Source organism: Poecilia reticulata, linkage group LG12 (genome assembly GCF_000633615.1).
Source record: "Poecilia reticulata strain Guanapo linkage group LG12, Guppy_female_1.0+MT, whole genome shotgun sequence".
In the NCBI taxonomy this organism is placed as follows: Eukaryota; Metazoa; Chordata; class Actinopteri; order Cyprinodontiformes; family Poeciliidae; genus Poecilia; species Poecilia reticulata.
In genome coordinates this window covers 20425889-20451600 of record NC_024342.1, presented here as the reverse complement: position 1 = coordinate 20451600, position 25712 = coordinate 20425889, and the positions used below count along the sequence as shown (strand labels likewise).

General features: G+C 39.3%; 1 protein-coding gene across 1 annotated transcript in view; it reads left to right on the top strand.

Moving 5' to 3' along the window:
- The first annotated feature begins 4906 nt into the window (after positions 1-4906).
- The window catches only part of hcn1 (hyperpolarization activated cyclic nucleotide-gated potassium channel 1), an 81716-nt gene continuing 60910 nt past the window's right edge, over positions 4907-25712 (top strand). The window contains exons 1-2 of the mRNA XM_008424521.2: positions 4907-6276; positions 13223-13646. Coding sequence (XP_008422743.1) covers positions 5921-6276; positions 13223-13646 — 780 coding nt within the window. The 5' untranslated portion in view covers positions 4907-5920. The remainder of the gene's footprint in view (positions 6277-13222; positions 13647-25712) is intronic.

Here is a 25712-nt window from a genome sequence, read left to right as displayed (position 1 = left end):
TATATATAATGTCAGCTGGATCCAGTGAGCCCCTTTAAGCTGTAATCTGTGTTGGTTGATTTTAAAACTGGCACCTCAATGTGTATATTTTACAAAATTGCATATTATACTAGGCACGTTATTTTGTTGGACCGAGGGTTCTGGGTTGTCCCTAATCTACATCGGTGATTTTCATGGCAGTGAAGAGAGACTGGTATTGGTTGCTGCGGCTACCAGCCTATGTTTGTCATGTGACCTGCTCTGCTGTGCTTCGACATTGCCGGGTGTCCAGGAGAGATGTGTGGAACTCTTCTGAAACAATATGCCCAGCTGTAGGCTTAAAAGGCAGAAAAGCAACTTTTTCTGCAAGTTTTGCTCATCCATAATCAAAAATTTAAGTTTAAATAAAAGAAGAGAGAAAATGTGTTTAGTCAAATATCTATTTGGAAACAAATGTCTGTCCTCCAGACAAAATTTTTGCTGGTCCCAAGAAAAGCTGACACTGCAGTGTCTGATGCATCACCAGAGAGTTAAGTAGAACACAATCATGATGCTTATGTAGGCCGTGTGATACTGATGAAATGTAGTGTTATTTTAATGCACTTTAAAGCAACTGAGTTTTCAAGTATACATAATTGTTTCTAATTGGGTATTGGACTGTGACTCAGACTATTATTCAAGAAAAAAAAAAATTTTTTAGTTCTGTAGACAGTATACTAATTTTACAAACATTCAGGCAGATGAAAACCATTTGGATGTCTTTTTTTTTTTTTTTTTTTAAATAAAAGGATTTGCTCCGTAGAATTTTTGTCACGTTGCAGAATTCTTGTTGCAGCTTTCTTCACCTGATGCAGGGTTCCTGAGCCAGCAGAAAGCAACTGAGTGACAAATCTGCCTGCCTCACACTGACACATGCATTGATGGACACTTTGTTCAGCTGGGCTTGGGCGGCTGAACGCTCCTCCATGACTGTTCTGAAAGACGCTACCCATCAAGGGATCAACGGACGTCAGTAAATCCATTACTAAAAATACTTACCAATCCTTTGGGATTACTACGCTTAGCAAGTGGACATTGTGCATGGCACAAATCTGGAATTAGGCAGTGAAAGGCTGTCAATGGTCCATCAACACCTGATCCACTATGTAGGCATACGTTTCCCCCGGCCAAAGGTGCATGTAGCCGAGTTGCTTCATCTGAGCTGTGCCATGTGTTGCGTCGAACTTTGTCTACTTCTCTTCAACGAGGTTGTTCAGGAAGAAATTAATCAACTGGAATGGCAGTAGCTTCGAAGCTTTATCCTTTGAGTACAAATACAGTAGATTGAAAAACAAACTGGTATTTCTGTGTTTATTGTGTTCATTAAATATGCGTATGCAAATAAAATGCTATGTGTTTACTAATTGTGATATGGGGGCCCAGAGGTTAATCATTTTTTATACATTGTAAAGTTTGTAGAAGTGTGCCAAACATTTCTCCATAAAAACCTTCTGAAGTGATCATCTCTAAAAGTCTCTGTGTTTGAACTAATTTAGATCAGGTGAAAAAACTGGGTGACATCCAGCTTAGGCACTCGGCCCAGTATGGCATTAGGACTGGCTACGTCCTGCTGTGTGTGTGTGTGTGTGTGTGTTAGTTCTGCAGATATTATCCTCACTCTGGAGCAATGCATTTAAAAGTGGCGGGATGCTTATTTTCTTTTGTTTTGCTGTTTTGTTTTACTGAAAATTAATGCAGAAATAAGTTAATTTTTTTTTTAAATTGCATCAGTCAATTGGATGTTATCAAGTTCTGTGATGTGCCAAATTACAAGTCGATATAATGAATTGCAAATTCAAAATGGAGCTCAACATTATTATTATTATTTCTTTATTTAACTTCAAAAAGTTTTAGAGTTTGGAGACATTACATGAGGTACGCTCTATAGTCTGGAAAGTGTGGTAATTTTATTATGTGTATCTCACTCCAGCAAATATTATCTTGGTTTTAAGCTGCATATTTTTATTTATTTAAAGGTTTTGTTGGCTCTAGTGGCCTTCATTTGAGGGTAGTCCGACAGGAAGGAGGGCCACGAGAGAGGGGGAGGGCATGCGGCAAGCAACACCAGGCCGGGAATCGAGCCTGTAACCACCAGCATGAGGACCAAGGCCTCAACACATGGGTTGTGCTTTGCCCCTGCGCCACCACAGCCCCTGCTGCATTTTTTTATTTTTTATTTTTTTACCCGTCCTTGCCAGACTATCCTGTTAATCTACTTAACTCTTGCTTTTTGTGCTTTATCTGTGTGCCAACATAATGCCTCCATGTTATAAGTTTGCTTTGGGATATATTGACTTTATATGATTCTGCCTGCCTTCTGTCTGCATTTGGATTCTCCAGAGGCACAAATCATGAAAGATTAGGGACATTCTGTATCCAGTCCAACCTTTGTCGTGTAACTTGAAATAATGTTCTGCTCCTCGTGAGCTTTTTTTGTCTTTTTTTTTTTCTCTTTAAGTGGAAAAACCTTCAAGATTTGGTGACTTTTGGGAGATTTTCTCACTTGCGTGATACTAATAACAGTAACTTTTATCATTTTTGGTTGTTTTGGCTGTAGCTCTAAATTGTTTCTGGAAACAAATTTGCTTGCTTTTTAAATGGTTTTATGCATCTATTAAGTTAACTAAATTCCCAACAACAAAAATTATTTGCAGAATATAGATAAGGGGGGATTTGATCAGATTTCCTTTCCAACCAAGCCGGAAAGCTGGCACATCGTAATGGAACAAGCTTTCTCTCCTTGTGTGCTCTACTCCAGGTTAATGTCTATCAGGTTTTGAAAATAGGCAATTTCTACATTTTGCCATATGAACCAGGCATTATGCGGTTTAGAAAATGTTCATTTAAGTGTTTTCCTTGTATTATTGTTTCATGTTATTTAGTATTGGAAAATCTATACTTTCATTGCACACTTTAGGGAACTTGGGGATGATAAAGTAATTTGACCAGAATTGAAATTAGATATTTACTAAAGGAAGCCACATTTTTATAAAGGAAAAAAGGTGTCTCTTTTTACACAATGTATGTATATATCTGGATTAAACTGTCAGTTCTGATTAACAATCAACAATGATGAACAGAAACAAGGTCGATCAGAAACATGCCTCCTAATCTCCTAAACGCAACTGATCTATGCTATCTGAATCTTCGGTAATTATGGTATGCCAACTGTCACATTAACTCCACTGCCATGAAACAGGATTGTGTATTTGACTGCTGTTGCATGTATATCCTATCTGATCAGTGCTGATCTTTTATAACTAAATAAATTACCTACAAATATTCTTCTTCAGGCTACCAGTATTAAGTAGTGTGCAATTTTTGTTTTTCCGCTCCTTCTGAAACGCTCCACATATTATTTGAAATCCTACTTTCTCATAATTATCTTATTGACTGATAATGCTCTTTGTTTGCTCAAGTCCTTTTGCAGATTAAGCAAACCCTACAGCTCAAGCTGGTCCCCGTCCAACGCCTCGCCCTTATCCCTCGGCTCCATGATACCCTGCTGGACTCGACTGGACACAAACCAAAGCTCGCAATCCTATTACAACACTACCGTAGTCCCTGACCCAATCACAGTTTAATTAAAGTCATCGGTCATAGGACAAGAGTCTGAAGAAAACAAAGTGAATTTGCGGGGTTTTTTTTTTGCTCTGTTAAACTTTTAGGTTGTTAGTTTTTATCTAGTTCTGTGTGGATGGTTGTTTTAAGACTTTTGCATCTAGAATTGACTGAGTATAATAAATTTTGCTTAATCCACTATGCAAAATGCTAAGAGCAAGATGAATACAAAATAGTTTTTTTCCTGCAAAAGCTGAAGAAAAAGGGGGTTAAGTTTGGGGCCGAAACACAGTACTGCTCTCCTGCCTCTTTGTGCCACGAGCAATACCCGGCAAAGCAAAGGGGACATGAACCGTTTCATGTCCACTTGAGGCATTGACTGTAAACAGAGATGACTGGATGCAATCTAAGTTAGTAAATGCAATTTCAGAAGGGCAAACGAGACCATTAGAAGGAACAAGGACACAGTTTACCACGCAGAAAGAAGGGTATTACAGTCACCATTTTCTGTATGATATCGACCTAAATTTATCTGGGATTATCTTAGACATGTACTTTAAATGGCAACATGCAACAAAATAAAGTAGCAAAATAGTGTTTGTGCTAAAATGCCTATATGTTTTCTGCGTTATGAAGTTAAAACTGACCCAAAGTGCATTTCAGTGTGCAGTTATGCATTTTCTGGACATGTGAGTGGGGCCATTTAGCATTTGTACTTGGTCAATATCAGCATTAGTTAAAGCCATGAAACGTTATGCAACATTTGTCTCCCTCGCTACCCCTCCCTGTGTCACTCGCAGAGTAGCCAAAGTTACACAAGCTTTGCGCAGGGGGAGACAGTTGGCATTCCAGCTAATCCAACTCGACCCAAACCAGCTGACAAGGGTGGGGTGGGTGGGGACGGGGGACACATAAAAAAAATTAAGGAATGTCTGCTTCAATTACGATAACATTTGGATCATTACATCATAATCCACATCCAAACATGCAACAAATAGCTGAGCTAATGCCCTCTCCAGTGATACACACAGACAGATGTGGTTTGATAAAGCCATTGAAACGACCAGAAGAGGTGGTGTGGAGTGTGGATTTAATGCCACATTGCAGAAGTACTGATGGTTATTTTTTTTCTTTGAAAGGGTGGAACACAATGTGCTTCATTAATTTGCTAAAAAAGAGAAATATTTGGCTGCGTGTAATATTTTGCGTTTTTTTAAATTTTTTTTATGAAAACAGAATAATTGACCCTACATATCAAGCAACTCCTTCAAAAACAAAAAAAAAAGTGCAACAGAAATACACACATGCACAATTATCACATTTTACAGAAAATCAAACATAAGCACCAACTTTACAATTTGAGGAAACCCTGAAGGTCACACAGAAAGCACATTCTTGTTCTATGACTGCACAGAGAAATGTTTCTTGCTTAAATTTTCTTTATTCCCTTTCTTGATTTCTCATATTTACGATCCCCTCCCCCTCCCACACACACTTTCCATGTCATCTCTGGTTCTTACTTTGTCATTCACAGTTGAAAAGTTTTACTTGGTCTTTTAATGTTAATTTTTATGATTGCTTTTACTAACAAACAATGTGTAAAATAAAAGATGTCTATTCTGTGATTTATACCTTAAATCACAGGATAAAACATGCTTCCCTTTATTTCACCTTCCCAATTGGGCACCTTATTATTACTATACTGCAGAATATTCCACTGAAATTTGGCAAAAATGTGGGAAAGTTCAACACATTAAAATTATTATTCTCCCCACCGAAAAATACAACTCGATCAAAGTCGATCAAACTCACGTGGATCTTTTTAATCGTGATATATCATGCGTATATTAGCGCAAAAAAATAAAACTTATATCGTCATTCAGGCCGAAACGGAAACATAAATCAACAACAAAACTATTATTTTTAATGCATCCCTACCTCTCCCCCGCCGCCCCCACCACTTCCTCCTCTCTCTGACAGATGTCGGGAGAAGAGGACAGAGGGGATCTCACGGGCCACATTTCGCCTGTGGCATTATGTAAATAAGGTGCAGGAGCATGTGCCAGTTAAACCGCAGTGCCGTGCGGAGTGAGGGATGAAGCACAGACGCTTGCACGGCAGGAGCCGGGGCCGTCGGTAGATGGCGGTAACCCAAGAAACCTGATCCACCGGGCTCCCGTGCACTCCGTCTCAGTTTGCAGCACTCGCATTTGAAGACGAGAGAAGCCGAGCAGTTTGAAGGACACCGAGAAGAACCAGCAGAGCCCACGGCGGGTCCTCTCTCGCGAGCAGGCGGCGGAGCGCTCTGTTCACAGAGAACAACGGGCAAACTCGGAGCACCATGGAAGACAAATCCAATTCGTTCTCCAGCAACAAGGAGGAGAAGGCGGATGGGAATAATGTTTTTCAGAGGCAAGACTCGATACAGAAAAATAACACGGGGAGCCAGAACACGAAGGACCATGGCAACTCCGTGGGCTTCAAGGGGGAGCGGGAAGAGGCCATGGTCGGCTTTGACGACCTGGACGGGGCGTCCAGGCAGCATGGTTTTATGCAGAGGCAATTCGGGGCGATGATGCAGCCCGGAGTCAATAAGTTCTCCTTGCGAATGTTCGGCAGTCAGAAAGCCGTGGAGAAAGAGCAAGAGAGGGTCCAGACGGCCGGATACTGGATCATTCACCCATATAGCGATTTTAGGTAAGGACTGGAACAGACACCTGCTCACCCCTCACTCTGAATGCATCCCCTCCGTCACCCTGGAGGGTCTGGGAGCTATGGCCTCATACAGCCCGGCCCCTAAGCGCATCCACTAATCTACCTCTGCATGTAAGCAATCTGGCTTCTGCAGGCAGAGAGGCTCTGCTCCAAGGCTGATTCATTGCGGCATATAAAAAAAAAATTGAATTAAAAATAATAACAATATAATAATAATAAAAAAGGCAATATGCATATATTGGTGGGGTGTCCTTGGGAAAAGATTGGTGAATGTCAGAATTTGCAAACATTCTCACAGCTCAGATTTCCTGCATGTTTCACACAAACTGGGCGACGTGCGTGTTCCTCTATCTGAAGGGGCGACTTCACCTGGGCACAACGTGACAATGCCTCTGCACCATCACGGTAGTAAACATTTCATTGTAGGCGGCGGTAAAGCGAAAGGCCTGCGTGCAGGGGGGGGGGGGGAAATGCACAGAATGCGGTAAAATCACATAGGGGAAAAGAAGAAGCAAAACCTGCCATGTTGAATAAATTTAGGGAAACTAACAGAGGAGGTGTAAGGCTGCGTTTGAGTTGCTTCTGCTGGGATATCTCGCATTTTCCACGTATTAAGGCAGTAAGATCTCAAAGTTTGGCAGCCTTATCTCATTTATATTGGACATGGACTTTCTTCCATTAGTATTATGGGGAAAATTAAATGCTTATCTTTTATATTACACAATCTACAACAGACTGATCCAGGGTTATTTTCATTCTTTTTCTCCAGAACATTTATTTTTTGCTATTTGTTTTTCATATGCTGGATGATTCTAGTCGAAAGCAGCAAACTTGACAAAAACACAAGAGGAAAGAAAAAAACAACAAACGACTTAAGTCAATCGATGAGATTGAATCTGTAGAAGATGTTGTTACAGCTGCCGTAATGAGAGAATGTGCTGGCTGTAGCATAGAAGCAGTTCATAACTCCTTCAAAAACTGATAGTGACATTTACATAGTTGTCAAATTTCCACATATGCCTTGTTCCATATTGGGTATTAGTATGGAGAAAACACTTTATATCACAAATCCTATAGCATAGGATGTGTAGCAAATGGATCCGGACGGTTGGTTTTACATTTCCACCACTAACCAGATCATACACAGGAAGGACCAGTAACGCACATGCTGCATGTTTGCATGTTTACAGTTCACTTCTTGACCAATTAAGCATTTCATCTGGTCCGGCTTTTGCACCAGTGGGCTTTTGGCACGAGGACAGTCATCCCAGTTGTTCCCTCTGTTTGCCGCTACCACAGAGCTGTCCGTGGTCCTGAGCTTTGGGCAGGGGTTGTGAATACAGAACTCTGTGTACACTGCTGCTGCTTTAAGGGCCACTCGATCTCAGGTTGAAGATGAGCAACAATAGGTTTTCCAATACACTTGAGTCCAGAGTAGAAATGAGCAGGTTGTGGGTAGCAAGTTTGACTCTTGTTTTATAAAGTTAGTTTCAAAATCTTTTCATGACGTGCCAGATAAACTGCAAGAGTATATCTGCAGTTTTTACAACATTGCTATCTGCATGAGCCATGGAGTAGCATAGTGCTGCCCCTTCCCTACCTATTTCTGGCTTCTGTTTGTCAGCTGGCTGAAACATTTTTTTTCTCATATCTAGAAGAAAGACAAATTTGCGTGTCTGCAACATTTGGATGCAAGAAAAGCAAAGACTCAAGCTAAAAGTGGCTTTTCGTCACTACAACAAGACAACACTGTATTCATGTTTTCAAACTAGAATTTACAAGCTACTAAAAGTATGTCTGGTAGGCATTTGACTGCATTGTGCCTACCTGAGCAGCAGATAAATATAGTGAAAAACAAATTTATTTTCCAACTCAAGGCTGTCATGCTAACGGCAGAATCCGACCCTGGTCCACTGCCGAGCCACTCTGCAGGTGAAATGTAGAAATTGTCTATATTGTACACTTGGAGGAAGGCATAGTCAAACACACAGACACTTCCAGATGTCCTTGTGGATACACAGAAGTGCAAATTTGGTGGACAAGGATTAGCGACAAACGACAGTCAATGAGCTTAGTAGAATCCGCAAACAATTACGCAAGAAGACTGACCCCTTCCACGGATGACCAAAAGGCACGCCAGGAATAATGAGGTGCAATCCATACTTTCTTTTTGAATTTGTAGCAATAACGGGCAAGATTTCTGCTCATGCAGATGTAAGGGGACGTCACAGCAAAAAAGCCAGACTGGCCTCTTCCTTGTTGCTGCCACAGCACTGGAAGATGTTTCTCGTTCTCCTGCTGGTGAAGGCTGCCCTCGGGTTATTCTCTCAATGACATTTTCCAAAGAGTGACTTGACAGAAGGGATTCTTTCTCTTTAGTCGATGTAAAGAAATTATGATACTTCAGCTCTGAGACAGTCCTGAAAGTGGCGGAGTACATTTTAGGTGAACAAGCTATATTTTTTAGTTTGGTTATCTAAGCAGTGTAGTGTAGTATGACCAAAGCCATACATAAAAAAACAACACATGGAAGACACCATGCATGGTGGGAGTGTTTGAAACTCAATATGCAACACATTCTTTGTGCACAGTACCTGCTTAAAGATTAATAGCAGGTTAGTAATATTTATTATTCATGGATTATTTCGGAGAGACTTCATGCCTGGCTTCACGGTTTGTGTTATGTTTTGTTGGACTCTTTGACGGAATCTGCTTTCAAGCTGCAAATTGTTGATTAAAATTTTATTTTGTAAACTAGAGATGCACTGATCAGGCCAAAAATGGATTTCCGAATAGAAAGACCATCACACAATAGTGTTGTAAAGGTGGGGTTTCAATTCAACAGGAAATCAAGTAGTTAAAGGGTTATTATCTTTTACGCATCAAATCATTTGTTTCTAACCCTTATTAGATTTTTATTAAACTCAGAAAAGTGCATGAATTACAATAACAGATAGAAAATTGCGCAGGTTCTTATTTTGGTACATTTATTGAATAAGGGGAGGGGGTGGGGGGTTGGAGTGAATCACTGGTCAGAGTTGATGTAAGAGAAAATTCAAGGAAAGTATGTCCAGTTCTGATATCTGACCAAATGATTGGAGCGCCTCAGCCTAATAAATTGCAATGCTAGTCTTAAACTATTGCAGTTCAAACGTATGGTGGACAGTGCGTGCATTTCTTTTTACAATATATGCTCCAACATGATTGCTCAAATTTTAGCAATCATTTTGCTCAAATTTGATCTGCCAGAAGTTCTGCAATTTCTTGCCACATAAAATCAAAATCTATTCAGACATTTACCAATAAACGGAAATATTGAGTAAATTACCGTCGCTGCGTCTTGCAGTTCTATCCATAGATTGCTTCGGGACCCCTTTGTCCGACCAGAAGATTGTGTTTTTCTCGCTGCACAAGCATCATTACTTTGTGACCTTTCACTGCGTGCCTTACCTGTTGTATTGCAGACCGGATTGGACCAGCCTGCGCTGACTAAGATCATGTAGGGTTCCCTCTGTTGCTTGGCAGGATTGGCCTGGCACTGATTATGATGGATCATTTGTTGTAAAAGGAAATCTACGAGAAAAAAAAAAAAGCGAAGCGCTGGCTTGATTTAAAGCAGGATTAGTTCTACTACTGAATCCCTCTGCCTGGGAATTTTAGTTTGAGGTTCATGTCTTTTAAAACTTTAAGCTGTGGTGTGTGCAAGAACATTTTGTCTCATTTCTTTGCCTTTTTATTTTTTTTCCCGTTTTTTAAAAATGTATATTCAGGGGTCATGCATGCTTGTTTAATCTATTGTCACGCAGCAGGTATTGGATTGACTCGGGAAGAAACGTCTCTGCAGTGTCACTGCGGAGTCGGCCGTGTCTCGCTCCTGTCGCTCATGTAAATCAATGACGGCAGCGACTTGTTTGGGTGTCCGGGGTGATTTACAGTGTGAAGCTTTGAAAGAAGCGTGTGCGGCGCATCTGGAGGTGACTGACTGCAAAGATGATGCTGCACAGGAGCGCACTGCTTGAATAATGCACCCTGTCCATTACTTGACATACTGAATCTGAAGAAGGGGATAAATAAAAGCTGTATGCAGTTGTACAAGGTAAAGTTACAGCTACTGGTTTAACTGGGACTGAGAATAAACTGAGAACTTGACCACTAATCCAAGAGCTTAATCCAGTGATGACTGAAAACATGAGTGCAGTGGCAGAATGCGGTGGTAGCCTTATGCTGGACTACGTCTATAAAAACCCCCACAAATTCATACCCCATTTAAAGAAATATCACCCAAAATGCTGGGCTTTGGATCAAACCTTTGGATTACTTATTCAAGTGGGTTTCTTAAAGGTCGCGCACAGTGTGATTACCACCCAAAAACAAGTCACGATAGAGATAAAAAATATGCAAAAGATGTGGGCAATCCTTTTCATTATGTTAATACGAGTGGAAAACATCCAAGATTTCCTTGACTTGCAGCTTAACCTTTTGAGCTGCTGTTTGTTTCAACTTATTTAACTTTAATAGGGCTCCCTGCTTTAACCACAGGCTTAGATGATCTTTTTTGCTCATCATTTCATGTTCCATCTTCACTCTCGACCCCATCGCCCCCAGTGTACATATTCCAGTCTTGGTGTGTCTGAAAATTGGAAAGATGAGTCACAGCAGATAAGTTGTTTTTAAATAAATAAATGCTAAGAAAAAAAGATACTTGTGCTTTACTTGCAGTGTCTTGCAAATACAGCTCTAGAAAAAAAAAATTGAGACCTCTCAAAATTCAGTCTGATTTTACTTTTTAGATGAACATGTTTGAGTAAAATGAACATTGTTCCTTTATCGACATGTCTCCGAAATCCCGAGGAAAAATTTAGCGTTTATTTTGCAGAAAATGAGAAATGGTCAACATAACGTAAAACCTGCAGTGCTTTCAGACCTCAAATAATGCAGAGAAGACAAGTTCACATTTACTTGGACACAATAATACTAATGTTTTACGGAAGAGTCCAGAAGTCAATATATGGTGGAATAACCAGGAGGTTTTCAATGAGGTTCAGTGCAGTGGTCTCCAATCTTTTTTTTTTTTCCCCAGAGCTGTGTATTGACATTTTGTCACATTACAACCTTGGCACCCGAGAACATACTTTTTTAAGCGAGATGAAAGTGAAATGTTAAAATGTCTTTTACAAACACTTGAAAAAGCATTGCATTTTTTTTATTATTTAAGGCCCCTTTTTCATTTTATATCCCTAAATTAAATTCTTGGCAAACGAGTTCACTTGAGTCCAAATTAATCTCAGTATAAAACCTATCCCTACAGGATAAAAATGCAGAGAATTAATCAGAGCAGCAACCTAAGCTCCTGTTGTAGCACAGGAGAAGTTGCAGAGATCCACATCTCAGGTGAGAGACTTTTGACAATATGTCTATTGTCTGTCCTTAACGGAGAAGTGACAAGAAGAAAGTCCTGTGTTTTGTTTGTCGGAGACTAAGAACAAAGATGCACAACAAACAGCTGATAAACAGAACTAAATACAGGACAATCCTGGAAATAGGAGGTTCACCTACCCGCAGGACAGAAATGATAAACAACCAGATCTATAGTGGAAGGGCTCAGATCAAAGCAATTTCATGTGTTAGAACTCCCTGGTGAAAGTCCAGATCTAGATCCAGCTGAGGATGGCTGAACACAATCCAGTCTGACTGTGCCGGATTGGTTTCGCAAAGAAACAAAGGAAAGAAAGTTTTCTTTTAAATGTTTAAAGCAAGTTGAGACATACCCCTAAACGACTAGCAGCTATAGTTGCAGCAGAAAAAATAGTTACAAAGTCTTACTAGATTTTTTAGATTTTTCTTTGCAAAAGAAAGTATCAAACCATGTTTAATTTTTCTTCTACACAATTGTCCCCAACATGCTGTTCTATAGGATACACTGGTTGTAACATGACAGATGTTGGAAAAGCTCAAGGAACATGGATGCGTTTATAGGCATGGAATATAACAATAGCACTGTAAGCCACCAAAAAGTATAATTTTTTTTAACTCTTATTGCTTAGAATGTCTAATTAATGATTCTTATTACCATTATTGTCTTCATATCTTAAAATAAAACACTCCTGAGAGGAATATAATGCATGAAAAACCCAAAGTGCATCATGCAATTTCCTTTAGCATCCACTCCAGGGCTCAGGATCTGCTACTGGTGTAAAAATACCTTCAGTGGGTTTTGTGAGCCACCTTGAAGACCGCTTTTCAGCCGAAGTGAAGACAATTATCGGACACATGATCTGTGGGTATTTATAAAGCCAAGGCCCTGGTTTAATTTATTCACACAGATCCATTACTGTGTGGCCGGTCCTCCTGTCAAGCAGCCAGCAAGTCCATTTCCACCTTCGGTAACGTCAGCGAGCGGGCAGCGAGGCAGGGATAGGAGCGAGCAGGGATGGCGTCAGCGGAGAGTTTTTAGAAGGAGATGGGATTCCTGAAAGCATCTATTTTCATTTCGTGGTCGCTCAGCCTTTTCTGGGGCCTGAAACGCTTGGTGAACAGAGCATGGGAACTGATGAATCACTCCTGCCTTTTTCGTTTTCTTTTTTTTTTTTTCACGGTAAGGCAGAGCACACTGACATTAAGGGGGCTGTGAAGTATGAGAGGGTCTCAGTCCAAAGAGTCCTGAAAAGGGACAGTAAGTGGTAGCAATAGATAATACGATGTCCTTGAATCATGGTTACGAGGTCTGGCAATAAGTCTAACATGGATCTTCTTGCTTCCTGTGGTTTCACATAAAATAAAAGCCATAGTCTTAAATGTTCCACCTTGAACTCAGTAAAACCACCAGTTGTGTAATAGGATTACGCAACAATCTTTATCGATTCATGTTAACTAGCTGAGGCTGCCTTGTTTTTGTTGCTTCACTAATTTGCATGTATCTCCGTTGCAGGTTCTACTGGGACTTGATAATGCTCATCATGATGATGGGGAATCTAATCATCATTCCTGTGGGAATAACCTTCTTCTCAGAGCAGACCACCACCACCTGGCTGGTCTTCAACGTGGCTTCGGACACCATCTTCTTGGTGGACCTGGTCATGAACTTCAGGACGGGGATCGTCAACGAGGAGAGCTCCGAGATCATCCTCGACCCCAAGGTCATCAAGATGAATTACCTGAAGAGCTGGTTCGTGGTGGACTTCCTCTCCTCTATTCCGGTGGATTATATCTTTTTAATAGTGGAGAAAGGCTTCGACTCGGAGGTGTACAAAACTGCACGCGCTCTGCGAATCGTCCGCTTCACCAAGATACTCAGTCTGCTGCGTCTGTTGAGATTGTCCCGGCTCATCAGATATATACATCAGTGGGAGGAGGTGTGTATATGGCATTTCTTTGCATATAGATTAAAAGGAGAGAAAAAAAAGAGGAAGTAGTTGTTATGAGATTATTCTGTGTATATTTGGGCTTGTGAGCTGGATCTAAAACCACCCATTTCCGTTTTTAGAGGGTTTTTATGGAGACATATACTGACTAAATGCAATAAAAGGCTACATTACTCATTGACGATTCTACACAGTAAAGCTAGATGCAACGTGGTGGTGGGAACAATCTAATACTTAAGGAAAGTTCATTATTTTCATTTATCCTGCTCTTGTGATTTTTCTATAGATTTGAGGAGGTCATAAGTAGTGTTCCACACCTAAATTATGCATGTTTTCTTACTAATTGTGGTGATCAGTCTAATATACAGATCAGTGATTCTTGAGAATAGGGACAAAACAGGTCCTATGGATAAAGCACAAAATTTGAATAAAATATACACAAAATATTATTTTTTCAAATATCTGACTAAACTAACCTGAGTCATGTGAGCACAACAATGTATATTTTCCTGGTGTTTGCAGAATTTTTTTTTTATTTCAAACATTGCAGTAGGTGGCTGGTGTCTTTAAATCCCTTGTACTGGAGCAGAACTCAATACATTATAAAAGTTTAAAACAATTAAAGGAATACTACGATAATATATTACGACAATTAAGTATAAGTATTCAGATAAATAATTATAAAAGTATGAATAAATTGAATTAAAAATCATTTTTATATATTTTCCAACTCCATTGAAATTTGTCCCTAGTTTTTGTCAACACCGTCAGAAATGAAAAGAATGTAAAAAAAAATCGGGCATTATTGGGGGGCACCAAAACTACTGAGGACCCCATGACTACTTCCTTTCTCTTCCTTTGCTAAGAGGGCTAGTTAGCTCTGGTTAGCTTATGTTATTCTTTATTTCTTTCTTCTGTTTTATTCCTAAGTTGCTCGTCACAACCATGATGTGTCAACACCATAACTGACAATTTACAAAACTTTGATGAAATTTTGTGAAATAAAAGCTTAATTTTGGTAAAATGTAAAGATTTTATGAACCTGATGAACTACAATATGGCCTCCTTCAGAATAACATCATATAAATTGAGGTAGTTTGGCATTTCGTCAACTCTGTCAGATGTCAACTCCATCAGTTATTGTGACTCTTTCAGTGAAATTGTTGTCAAATCTCACTTAAATGTGCAATTAATTCATTCTGATGTATTTTACATAAATTGCATTACTTCATATGTATCAAGTATTTTATTTTAATCACTAGTTTGTCACCACCTTCAGCTCTGTGTCAACTCCGTCATGCACAGTCAACTCCATCAGATGGACATTTTGTTGTTTTTTGTTTTAAGTAATATTTCTTTTGTTTCTTAAGAAGCATTTGTCTGTGAAATTGAGTAAAAATATCACTAGTAGGGTATTTCAAAAATAATTTTATATTTATTTTTGTCAGATGGTGATGACAAAGTTCTGGGTCAGGTCGATTAAAAATGTAATTAAAAAAAAATTGCAACTGGGGGCCTGCACCTTAGCATCTTTACAGTTCCAAAACATTATTTATCATGTTTGCATACATAAGGTTGAGAAATAATTTTTAAAAAATTGGGGGGAAATTAAAACCCATTTTGTCCCTATTCTCAAGAATCACTGAGATTCCAGTACAGTTTTACAGTCAATAGATATTTTAAAATGGAGTACAGAGTCACTTTTATTTAGGCATGGACAGGACGTGCTTTCTGGTTAAAGGTACGCCTCGGTTCCACAAAGTCTTGTGTTAGAATGTTCCTGCTAATAACTACATACAGTACTGCCCTACTTGCAAGTGTAAACCAGAAATATAATATCTGTTGACTCAAGATTGCATAATACTAACACACATTCAGTATGTTTTGTGAAAGTGAAGTCTGTCTTGCAAATAATTACCTAGTTGCTGTCAGCCTGATTTGGTCTGGTGAAGTGGGTATTAGCTGTTCTTAATATCCTGCTTGTATATTTATAGTTAAGACTCTTATTTTGAAGTAAAACAGGAAGCAGTTTTAGAGCTGCACTGTTGTGTGACAGGATGGTGTAATAAAGATGTCTGGTTAGGCTGCCTGACAACTCTTGATTACAGAAGCATTGAAAAAAGCTGCCACCAATTCTAAATTGTTTTCCCAGCATTTTGGGTAAAAAAAAAAAAGAAAAAGAAAAATAACAGCCTGACAAGCAAGAGAAGGATGATTTGTAAGTACTGTAGTAAAATGCTGCACACCATAGCTAGCTAACAAAAGTTAGCATTGGTGCTAAACTAAAAGGCCAGTGTGCTGGACTACACTTTGTGATTTCTTGTTCAGAATATAAACATTTCCGCCTGGTTACATCTCACCGCCATTCTGATGCTTCCTCTCCTTGCTGGGAAACAGCATGAGGCTGCCATTACCATGTTAAACCACAGGGATGGTGTGTTTGGGATTTCATACACGATTGGTTTTTCACCAAATAATACTTTGCAACTATGCAGATAATTTCTTTCTCATCTGTTGAGAGAGAACCCTTCTCCATGTGTTTGCTGTGTTCCCTGCTGGATTCTTTATTTTCTTTCATAAAGAAGTAGTTCTATGTGAAACCTTTAAAACGTAGCTTCTGTTTGAGGCCTTCACATAACAGCTACATCCATACTGAGGTTAGAATACACACAAGGAGACTCTATTTACTATTCAGGTGAGCTGATGAAATCCTGATGAAATTTGCTTACACAGTTTTTTTTATTTACTGAACACACATACATGTTGCACTTCTCAATTTTGTAAATACGTATATAAAACATTTATACTTATGAAAGTTTTTTACAAAGTGCTTTCTGTCCTTTCTATTCAGTCTCCCTTTTACGCCTTATAAAATATCACATAGAAAAGAGAGACTTGAATAGGTCCGAGTGTTGTGTGGATGAGACAAATATTTGGCGCAGCAAGGTTAATGAAAATCTGCAGTGAGCATGCAGCCTGGCGGTGCAGCATATAGGGACGCATCATAATGCTTGAATAGAGGAGCAGAACTCGCAGCACTGCTTTTCTCCCTGTTCTCATTCACGTTGTTCCTTTTCCTTCACTTCTCTCATCTATGTGCCGTCGTCATTTCTGTTTGTCCCTTTTAGATGTCAGGCTTTTTAAAATTACATTAATAGGTTGTTGTTTTTTTGGTTTTTTTCGGAGCCCCATTCAAAACAGCCGACGCATCCACAGGAGACGTGAGTTGGAAAGAGTCCAGTCAGTTCCAACATGTCAGGTGTCTGCATCAGGATTAGAGCGCTAATGGAGGGACAAATGCAGCCTCTGCCGCCGTAATGGACTTCAAGCAGCGTAACCGTCATTACATCAGCTCAACCACAGACTTAGTTAGTTATTCAGGCAGTCAGTTTCCACAATAGGTCATCCTCCGTCCTCTATGTTCATCCATCATTCCTTCATCTGTCGTGGTGTGTTGGCCGCCTCCTTCCTCACTTTGTCACATCCCTCTCCTCCGTCTGCGGAGGGAATGATGGGTGTTGTTTAATCATCACCACAGGCCGGACAGTCAGAACTGGCCACATTCAAATTTGTTGTTTTTTGTTAAATCTTGTTTAGATATTTGTGCTGCAGAGACAAACAGCATATTAATATGTTGGCTGTATTCATGTCGTTCTTTTTCACCCACAGGGAAGGAGTTTATTTTTACTTAAAATGATAGATGTTGGCCATGCGTGTTTAAAAATAGGTTTGTAGTCAGATGCAGGTGTGCTGAAGTAACTCTACCTGCCACGTTTTAGTAAATCCGCGCTTTTGTTTGTTTTGTTAAATTTGCTTGTGCCAAAAACGAGAACACCTAGCGTTTTAAATAAAACAGCTGAGTGGATACACTCACTTGACTATGAGCCATTGGTGGGGGGGGGGAAGGCTATAAGATAAGCTAGGAAGCTTGTCAAAAGTTGCAATGCAGGAATCCATCAGAGATGACTGGGTAGTTAAATCACCAGCGCTCGCCCACAACCTACCTTGCTTGGTATTTATGCTGCCGGTTGCCGCTGTTTATGCATGGCTCTCTCTCTCTGTGTTTGATCAGCTATTCATCCGCGTGTTTACTCTCACATAATTATTGCAATGTGCAGAGCTTTGGGAAATTATAGCGTACGGTGTAAAGGTCACAGCGAGCAGTAAATATGGCGTACGCTCAAACAGGACAATTTAAACAGGCATCAACCACTTGGAAGACTGTGCTGTTTGCACACCTGAAAAGTAGCTCCTTTTTTTTCCTGATCTTCCTGTGAGGAGGTAAACGGGACAGATTTGACTGTAGCAGACATCGGCATATTTTCACGCCACAATTTATGGAGTCATTTTCTGGTTTGATTTCATGTCGAAATCAAACCAGAAATGTCAACAGAGTAAAAGTGTTCCTCTGATTTAAGCTGAGCTCGTATTATATTCTCATTTACTATATTGTGCACTATATAAAGAGTCAGCCATTTTGTTGGAATGTTGATGTCCTTTAAACGTTTCACATTTAGTCCTGTAGCTGGTACAGGATTTTAGGTGATGTTTTTTATTATTAGTATTATTATTATTATTATTATTATTATTGTTTGATAAGAACCCTCCGTTGCAATGTCTAACTGGCTTTGATTCCAGCTTATGATGGGTTCGAGAATGGGTGAGCCCAGTTTAATATTTTTTTATTAAACTGGTCTTAGTTCCGACTAGGACACAAAGTCAATATTTTGTTTCCAGAAGACAGTTATCCCCTAGACATCTCATTTGTTTCTGCAACGGATAAAGTAAAATGAAAATAATAACCTTCCTAAAGCCACAATCTCAACTGTACAAAAGCAGGTTTTGGGCCATTGTGGCTCAAACGCAGGAGTAGCTGTGTTGCAATTGAAAAGTTGTGGGTTCAGCTCCAGCTTCCAGGGGTAAGGTGTTAAATATTAAGTTGATTATCAATCTGTGTATTGGTGTGTGAAAGTGTATGTTTTTTTATTTTCAATTTAATTTCACGTCGGATGCTTTTGTTGGTTTCCATGGGTACAGAAAGCATGTAGTCCAGGTACTAATCTGTTAAAGGTAATGTATCTACAAATGAGAGGGTTTGAAAATCTGTATTTGCTTATGCGTTGATAGTTTTGCCCAAAAATTCACAATAAATTCATGCTTATGCAAACTCTTTCTCCTGGAAATGATGAAAGTGGTTTATCTTGGAGAAAAGAAAAATGGTCCAAATGGTTTCTTAAAGGCCAAAAATGAACGTGACATTCTATGATGAGTGGATGTGAACTTTTCACTGGAAGTGAAGGCTAAATTGCTGGATTTGGACACGCGTTTAAAGCTTGTGCTGCAGAACAGCTTTAAAATATTTATGTCATGTTGCAGTAATTAATGCAAGTAATTAAAAAAAGCTCCATCTGCTGGAGGTGATGAGTAAAATTCCCTGTACTCATGTCAAAAACAGGCTGTTCCACGTTGTAATTTTATTTTAGGCAAACTGAATGTAGCTTAACTTTATTTTTGGCCGTTAATGTACCAAAAATGATCAAACCAGTGTTTGTTAGTAATGCTATGCTATTCATATTCCGCCAAGTAGAGTCGTTAACACCTTCAAACAGCCACTGCTTATGTGGATACGCGAACGACAGCATTCGACATAAAATAGGACTCAAGTTCTTGAATGATGGTTGTCATCAAATAGGACATTTTTGGTCTTCTTCTTGGGGGCACCATAAAGTGGAGTTCTTTAATTATTCTTTAATTATATGTTAATTATTATTAACTCATAAACCAGATGTTTCACTGTCTGCCAGTTTCTTTCCTCTGAATTCATTTGGAATTTGTTAATGTGCTCTGGATGAAAGTCCCTTGTTTTGGCCTCATTTTCCCCAGCATACAAGGATAATGTACTACACATTAGTACATTAGTAGATGTAAAGACAGTTTTTTGGTATTTTTAAATGCTTGTATTGTATTTGGGTGGTGATAAAGTACCTTGATTTTTTATTTAATTTTTGTTTTTGGTGAGTGGTGGTCTACCAGCTACTTGTATGTAATGTCTGAGAGTTTAATGAGTTGCCTTTTATAATGACAATGATTAGTGGTGGCATTTACACCATTTAATCTTTAACTTCACCAGCGTTTTAGGGATGTTTCAAGGACGTTTTTGCCCTCTGCTCTCATGCATTTCGAACCTCCTGTCCGTATGTTTCTCTTATTATTTCATGCCCTCACAGGCTAATTATACAAATGACCTTTGAGGCATTACACCAAAGTTTTACCGTCTCCAACTTCTAAAATTGCCTTCGCATGCTTTCTGTTTTTGAGAACCTTATTTGCATGAAAATATGTTTGTCCACGGTAAGGTTTATATGAATGGAGTGCTGAAACCGCCGCTTCCGTGCTGATTTAACGTATTTAATAAAAGATGCAATCGCATAATTAAAGGATAACATTTGTAAACTGCATGTAGAAAATCCCCAGAGCTCCCAGTGCCACATCTGGCTCATCACGGCCACCCGGCCTCCTGCCAGAATCCGGCTCAAGCTGGAGGGCTCAGGTTGGGCTTGTGGCAACGCAGCAGCCCTCATGGGTGGCTCTAACCTCCCTGAGACCTCAGGCTGAGTTTGACTAATGCTGCACTGTTGGATAAAACATGAAATCGGTACACCTAATCCACAAACTGCTGCATTTTATGCCTTAGATTACAATTTTGAATGTATGAGATGTACTAATTGGAAGTTTTTGTGATGGAGTTTTTGCAAAACATTCGATTGCAATTTTTTTTTTTTTTTTTTTTTTTTAGAAAATTAAATATCTTTAGAAATTAAAGATATTTAATTTGTATATATTTGGCAATATATACAATTATTTTTCAAAATTTGCTTTATTTTGTAAAATAATAATGCTAATTGTTTATTGTAGAGTGATGCATTCACAATTTAAGATTGACTGCCTGCGCATGGTATTGCAAGATGAGAGTTTACTCAAAGTATATCATACAATTGAAATTTTAACAGACTTGCAGTTTTAATTTGGCACAAACATCCGATAGTAACATAAACGTTTGCAATAGGAGGATTTACACTTGCTTTTTTGTATTCCCAGGAAACTTCATTATTTTGTTATTAATGCTGAACCTCTTGGGTTATTTTTTTAACACCTGATTTGACATGAACTTTGAAATGGGTTGAAAAGACAATGATTCTCAGGCAGCCTGATGGATGTAACAGAGTCACAAGTTCAAGTTCATCAAATCTTCTCAAAATTCTATTGCATTTTAGCATTGCCTAATATTCAAATTTAGGAAGTGTATTCACAAACCGCTCCTGTTGAAAAGCTTTCCGTGTTTCCAGTTGTGCAGTTTGTTCTGCACAGAAAGCTTAGGGCTGACTCCCAGCCATTAAGTAAGTGATCTCTTTAATTAGAGTTTATCAGCACAGATCTATCCTCCCAACCCGAGGTGCTGGATTCACAATTGGTAAATCGATCTGAAAGAGGGAAATTGTGAGCAAGCTGACCTCGGTGTATCCAGTTTACCGTGTGTGGCAGCAGGAAAACTAAACTATCTTCTACTGGCCTTCAAATAACCCACACCTTTGAGTGACTGTCTGACACTAGAGCTTTTTACACCCTTCATCATTCAAAGTGTGAATATTTGTACCGTTTCTATAGTCTGTCTTTGTAGGTCTTCTACAGTTTTCTCTTGGTTGTATATTTTTTAAAATAACTATTAGCTATAATAACAGATTAGCTATTAGGAGTAGCTAATAGGTATCCCAAGGAATCCATTTTTAAAATTAAAGCAGTATCGTACTGAAAATAGCTTATTTTGTCTCTTCTTCACTCTGTAGCTGTTTGCCCTGAAGTTCAGTGCCGTCAGGATGACAGTTAAAGGCTTTTTTTTTTTTTTTTTATCAGTAAAAGAACATATTTTTTTCAATTTTCAACTTGCCCATCACTGAGCAGGAACAGTCGAGCTGAAAATTGTCTGATTCGGTTCATGTGCAGATTTCTACACGTCTCACTCATCTCTGATTAATTCATGATAGATGTCAGCAGGGGCCCAGTATTTTAATCTACAATATTCCTGGTGGCACTGTGAGGCCTATTGTCTACTTGCGTTTGGTAAAATAGCAGCAGCTACAGTAAAAGCAGTTTTTTTCACTTTGAACTTGAGTTGTAAACTCAGGAGGGACTGTAATCCATGGTTTGAGAACAACTCAAATACACAATTTTTGAACAGGAGGGTGGCAGATTGTAAAACCTTCAAAAAATACTTACAAAAAAAAAAAGAAAACTGAAGGTGCTACATGAGAAGGAACTAACTAGGTTTGCGAAAATATATAAGTAATGTACGTATGAGCACAGAAGCAGATTTTTACAAAAAACAAACTCGAAATGGAGCATCCTGTCCTCCGGTGATGATTAATCTGAACGCGTCGAAAGTGTGCGGCATCATAACCCGAAAAAGAGCCTCACGATGAAGCCGAAGGCATCTCATTACCAGCTTGTTTCGCGTTGAAGCTGATTAGTGGGCGTTACAGTATCCCGTGGTCTTGCTTCACCTGTTTCAGTAAAGGCTGTGCCAGGTGCTCAGAGCCACGGGGCCGGCGTCCCAGAACCACGCGGAGACAAACAGACGCACAGCCACGCACACACTCTCACAAAAAAAAAAAAAAACACACGCACACACACACGGGGAGATGCGCTGACTCATGATGTACTAAATTGTGTGTTAGATTAAAGGAGAGTAGAAAGACAGGAAACAAAGAAAAGGGAGCAGTTTGTGTTTCTTCTCATTGGTGAATCACACAACAGCTGCATAGTTTTTCTTTTATCTGTTGCAGTTAGAAAACAGGGTCTCACAGCTCTGTAAAATTAAGCTCAAACTTTTTTTTTTTAATCAGGACATGCAAGTGATCTCTTTTATTTCTTTTTTTTTTTTCTCACCAGTCTCCCATTTGTCATCTCAAAGTGAACGTATAGAAGCAACACACGGCTAATTTATCAGAGAGAGCAGCAAATGGCATTTACAGGAGCATAATTAAAAGGAGCCTGTCCTCATTACCACATTCTCTCAAATGGTATTTAGCTTTTGGACACACAAGCAGGGAGCGGGCAGCAGAAATGCGAGTGGCTGCAGGACTCTCACTCCGCATCGGAGCGGAGCCGCCGGCTGGTGTCTGCGTACAACTGTTTTCTGTTACGTCTTGTGATTTGAATGTGATGTGAGAGGCCGAGGATTGTTGTCATGTCTACGTGTTTGTGCGTGGATCTGGGTATTTTTATACCCTGTGGCCAATAAGAGGAGACATGTGGCACCTTGAAAGCACAACTTGAACTCTTTCAATCCGGCTCAGTGGAAAACATCGATCCACCCGTAGCGTGACTGACACTCCTGTTGCAAAGAGAAGCAATAAAAAGACTTAATGTCCCTCATTCAGTACAGCAGGACCCTTTGTTTTAATGGTTTCACTCAAAAAAAAAAAATCTATACATATTGCCGAGAGTCCGGTTTTGCACCACAGTATATGGATGCCAGGAGATATCTGTGTTATTTATTATCAAACTGATGAAGCCTAAAAGCAGCCTGCATGTTGCAGAAGAAGGATTGAGGGAGTTGGGAGGGTGTGCGTGTGTGTGTGCGTGTGCGTGTGCGTGTGTGTGTGTGTGTGTGTGTGTGTGTGTGTGTGTGTGTGTGTGTGTGTGTGTGTGTGTGTGTGTGTGTCTTTACGGCAGCATCTCCTGATGCTGCCGTAAAGACAGCCATATTCATCTAAAAAGTTAGATGAATGTGGAGGTACAAGTATAGCTCTCATCCTCTTGAGCAGCTGAAACATTGAAGTCGTGATAAAGTAAATGCGCCAAAGTGGCTGCAGCAAGTAATCCTGCCAGCCTATTTGTAGCGTGTGCTTTGCTGCAGTGACATGTGGGTTAGGAGGGACATCAGTTCGGTCTGTGATGTCTTCACAACAGAGAGCATCTTCTGTGCCTGCGCCGCTGCTTTGCTTCTCCTCTGAGATTGTTCGCCCATCATAGCAAATGTGCTAAAAAAGTGGAATTTTTCCACTTGCATATAATGCGATTGTTATGTACAATGTTTTTGTTTACAATTATTATTTAACGTGTGCTTCTTACGACTCTGAGTAATTATAATACGTAGCGTTAAAGTGCTTTTGAAGTGGATTTTGGTGACATGAAAATTTTGACAATGGCATTGCTGCTCAAGTTTTGGACAGCACCTTCAGGGAGTTCAGTCACCTCAAACTTTATGGTAACTAGATTTAGAAAATTGAAAAAAAAAAACAAAAAAAAACTAATCGGTATATGTGTGGTTGGACATAAAGAGTTGGACATAAACACTTTTGCATCCTTTGCAAATATGATACAAAAGTGAGGTAGAAAATAATGCATTCAGTAAAATCTTGCATTTGTAATGCAACACAAGTTTTCAAAGTCTACTGATGTACTATAAATACATGATTCTACCTGCTTTCCTTTGTGTTTTGTGTTGAAGCCCCACTTCTGATTCCACTTTTTAGATAAAACAGTGTGGATTCCTCATTAAGGAACCTGGAATAAACAGGTTCAGTATCTCTACTCTGCACTGAGAAGCATGGCCCCATGGTTTGTTAGAGGCAAAGCAGAGATTTCTTGCCGCAGGGCAGATAAAGAGCTCGGTCACATCTCCGCGCGTGAAAGCTTTGACTGTTGCACAGTTGACATTTTTTGGTTTTTTTAGGAGAGAGTATTGTCAGTTTAAATGAATTCAGGAAATACATTTGACATTTCTGCTGCCGCCGATTTGAGATTTTTATTTTAAACCAAACTGCGCCCCTCACCGCCACCAACAATCCTCTGCTAATACTATAACTTTACAGCAGATCATTTCTTCTGCCAAAAATATTTGAGAAATTTGTGGCTTGGTCTTGCTGACAAACTTGGTCATTTTTATCTTCTTTGACACATAAATTTCTGTGTTAAAAAACAAAAAACAAACTGAGTTGTACATAATAACTAAATGGACTTCGTCAGACCAATTTTGTCATGCAAAGACAAAATTGGTCTGACGAAGTCGCGCCATCAGTTCTCGTCTTCTGTCTTCCAAACGAGCCTCTGTGATGATGAGCATAATGTGCCATGAATCCTGTTCTTGCTCGGCTCACCGAGGGAAACTCACTCTTGGCTCAAGGGGAGGAAAATCCCAGACTCAACGGCCTGAAAGAACGACTTCTTCTCCTCGTTCCCTGCTGACCGTCTTATTTTCCCCTGCCAAATTGCTCCTTCTGTTGCTAGTTGCTCTTGTTAACTGCAGTAGAGAGTGCTATTTGTTTTTCCATATGGTTAAGCACACAGAGTTTAAGGTCACGTTTAGGTTTGAGAAAGTGGAAGGAAATCTACTACTGAAAAAGTGTTCTGCTAAGGATAACCCTGTTAAAAATGTGTAAAAAGCCTTAAATGAAATGTGTTTATTTTTATTATTTTACTATAGACATTATAGGACCCTAAAAAAAAGAAAACAAAACAAATGTGTTTATTAAAAATGCATCTGACAAGAAGATATACTTGTGTTTTTACAAAACTACCACTGCTTTTTGATAATTTTGTGCACATGTTCGTGTTGTGTTCTACTCTTGGCCCTCCTGCAGTGTGTGTTGCCAAAAACACCCGTCTCATTTAACCTTAGCACGGCGTTCCAGTTCGAGTTGCTGTAGGATTTAGCCAACTCAACACATTTCAGTTTGTAGGGTGAGCCCTTTGTAGGGGAACACCCTTCACCTGCTATGCTTGCCAACGGTAACATTTTACTGTTCTTCCTGAACTTAAAAAAAAAATTATTTGAAAAAACTGAAGACATACTTATTTTAGATCTCTTCATGAGTAGACCAGGAGGAAGCAACATAAATATCGTGGCGTAAGAATAGACAAGAAAAGCACTAATTAAATAAGTCTTTGTTGCAAAATTTGTTAACTTGTCTGTTTTGTGTTCACAAGTTTTTGATGCATTGTTTTTGTATGACCACTTTTAACCTTCACCGAACATTTTTATTTAGTATGTATATA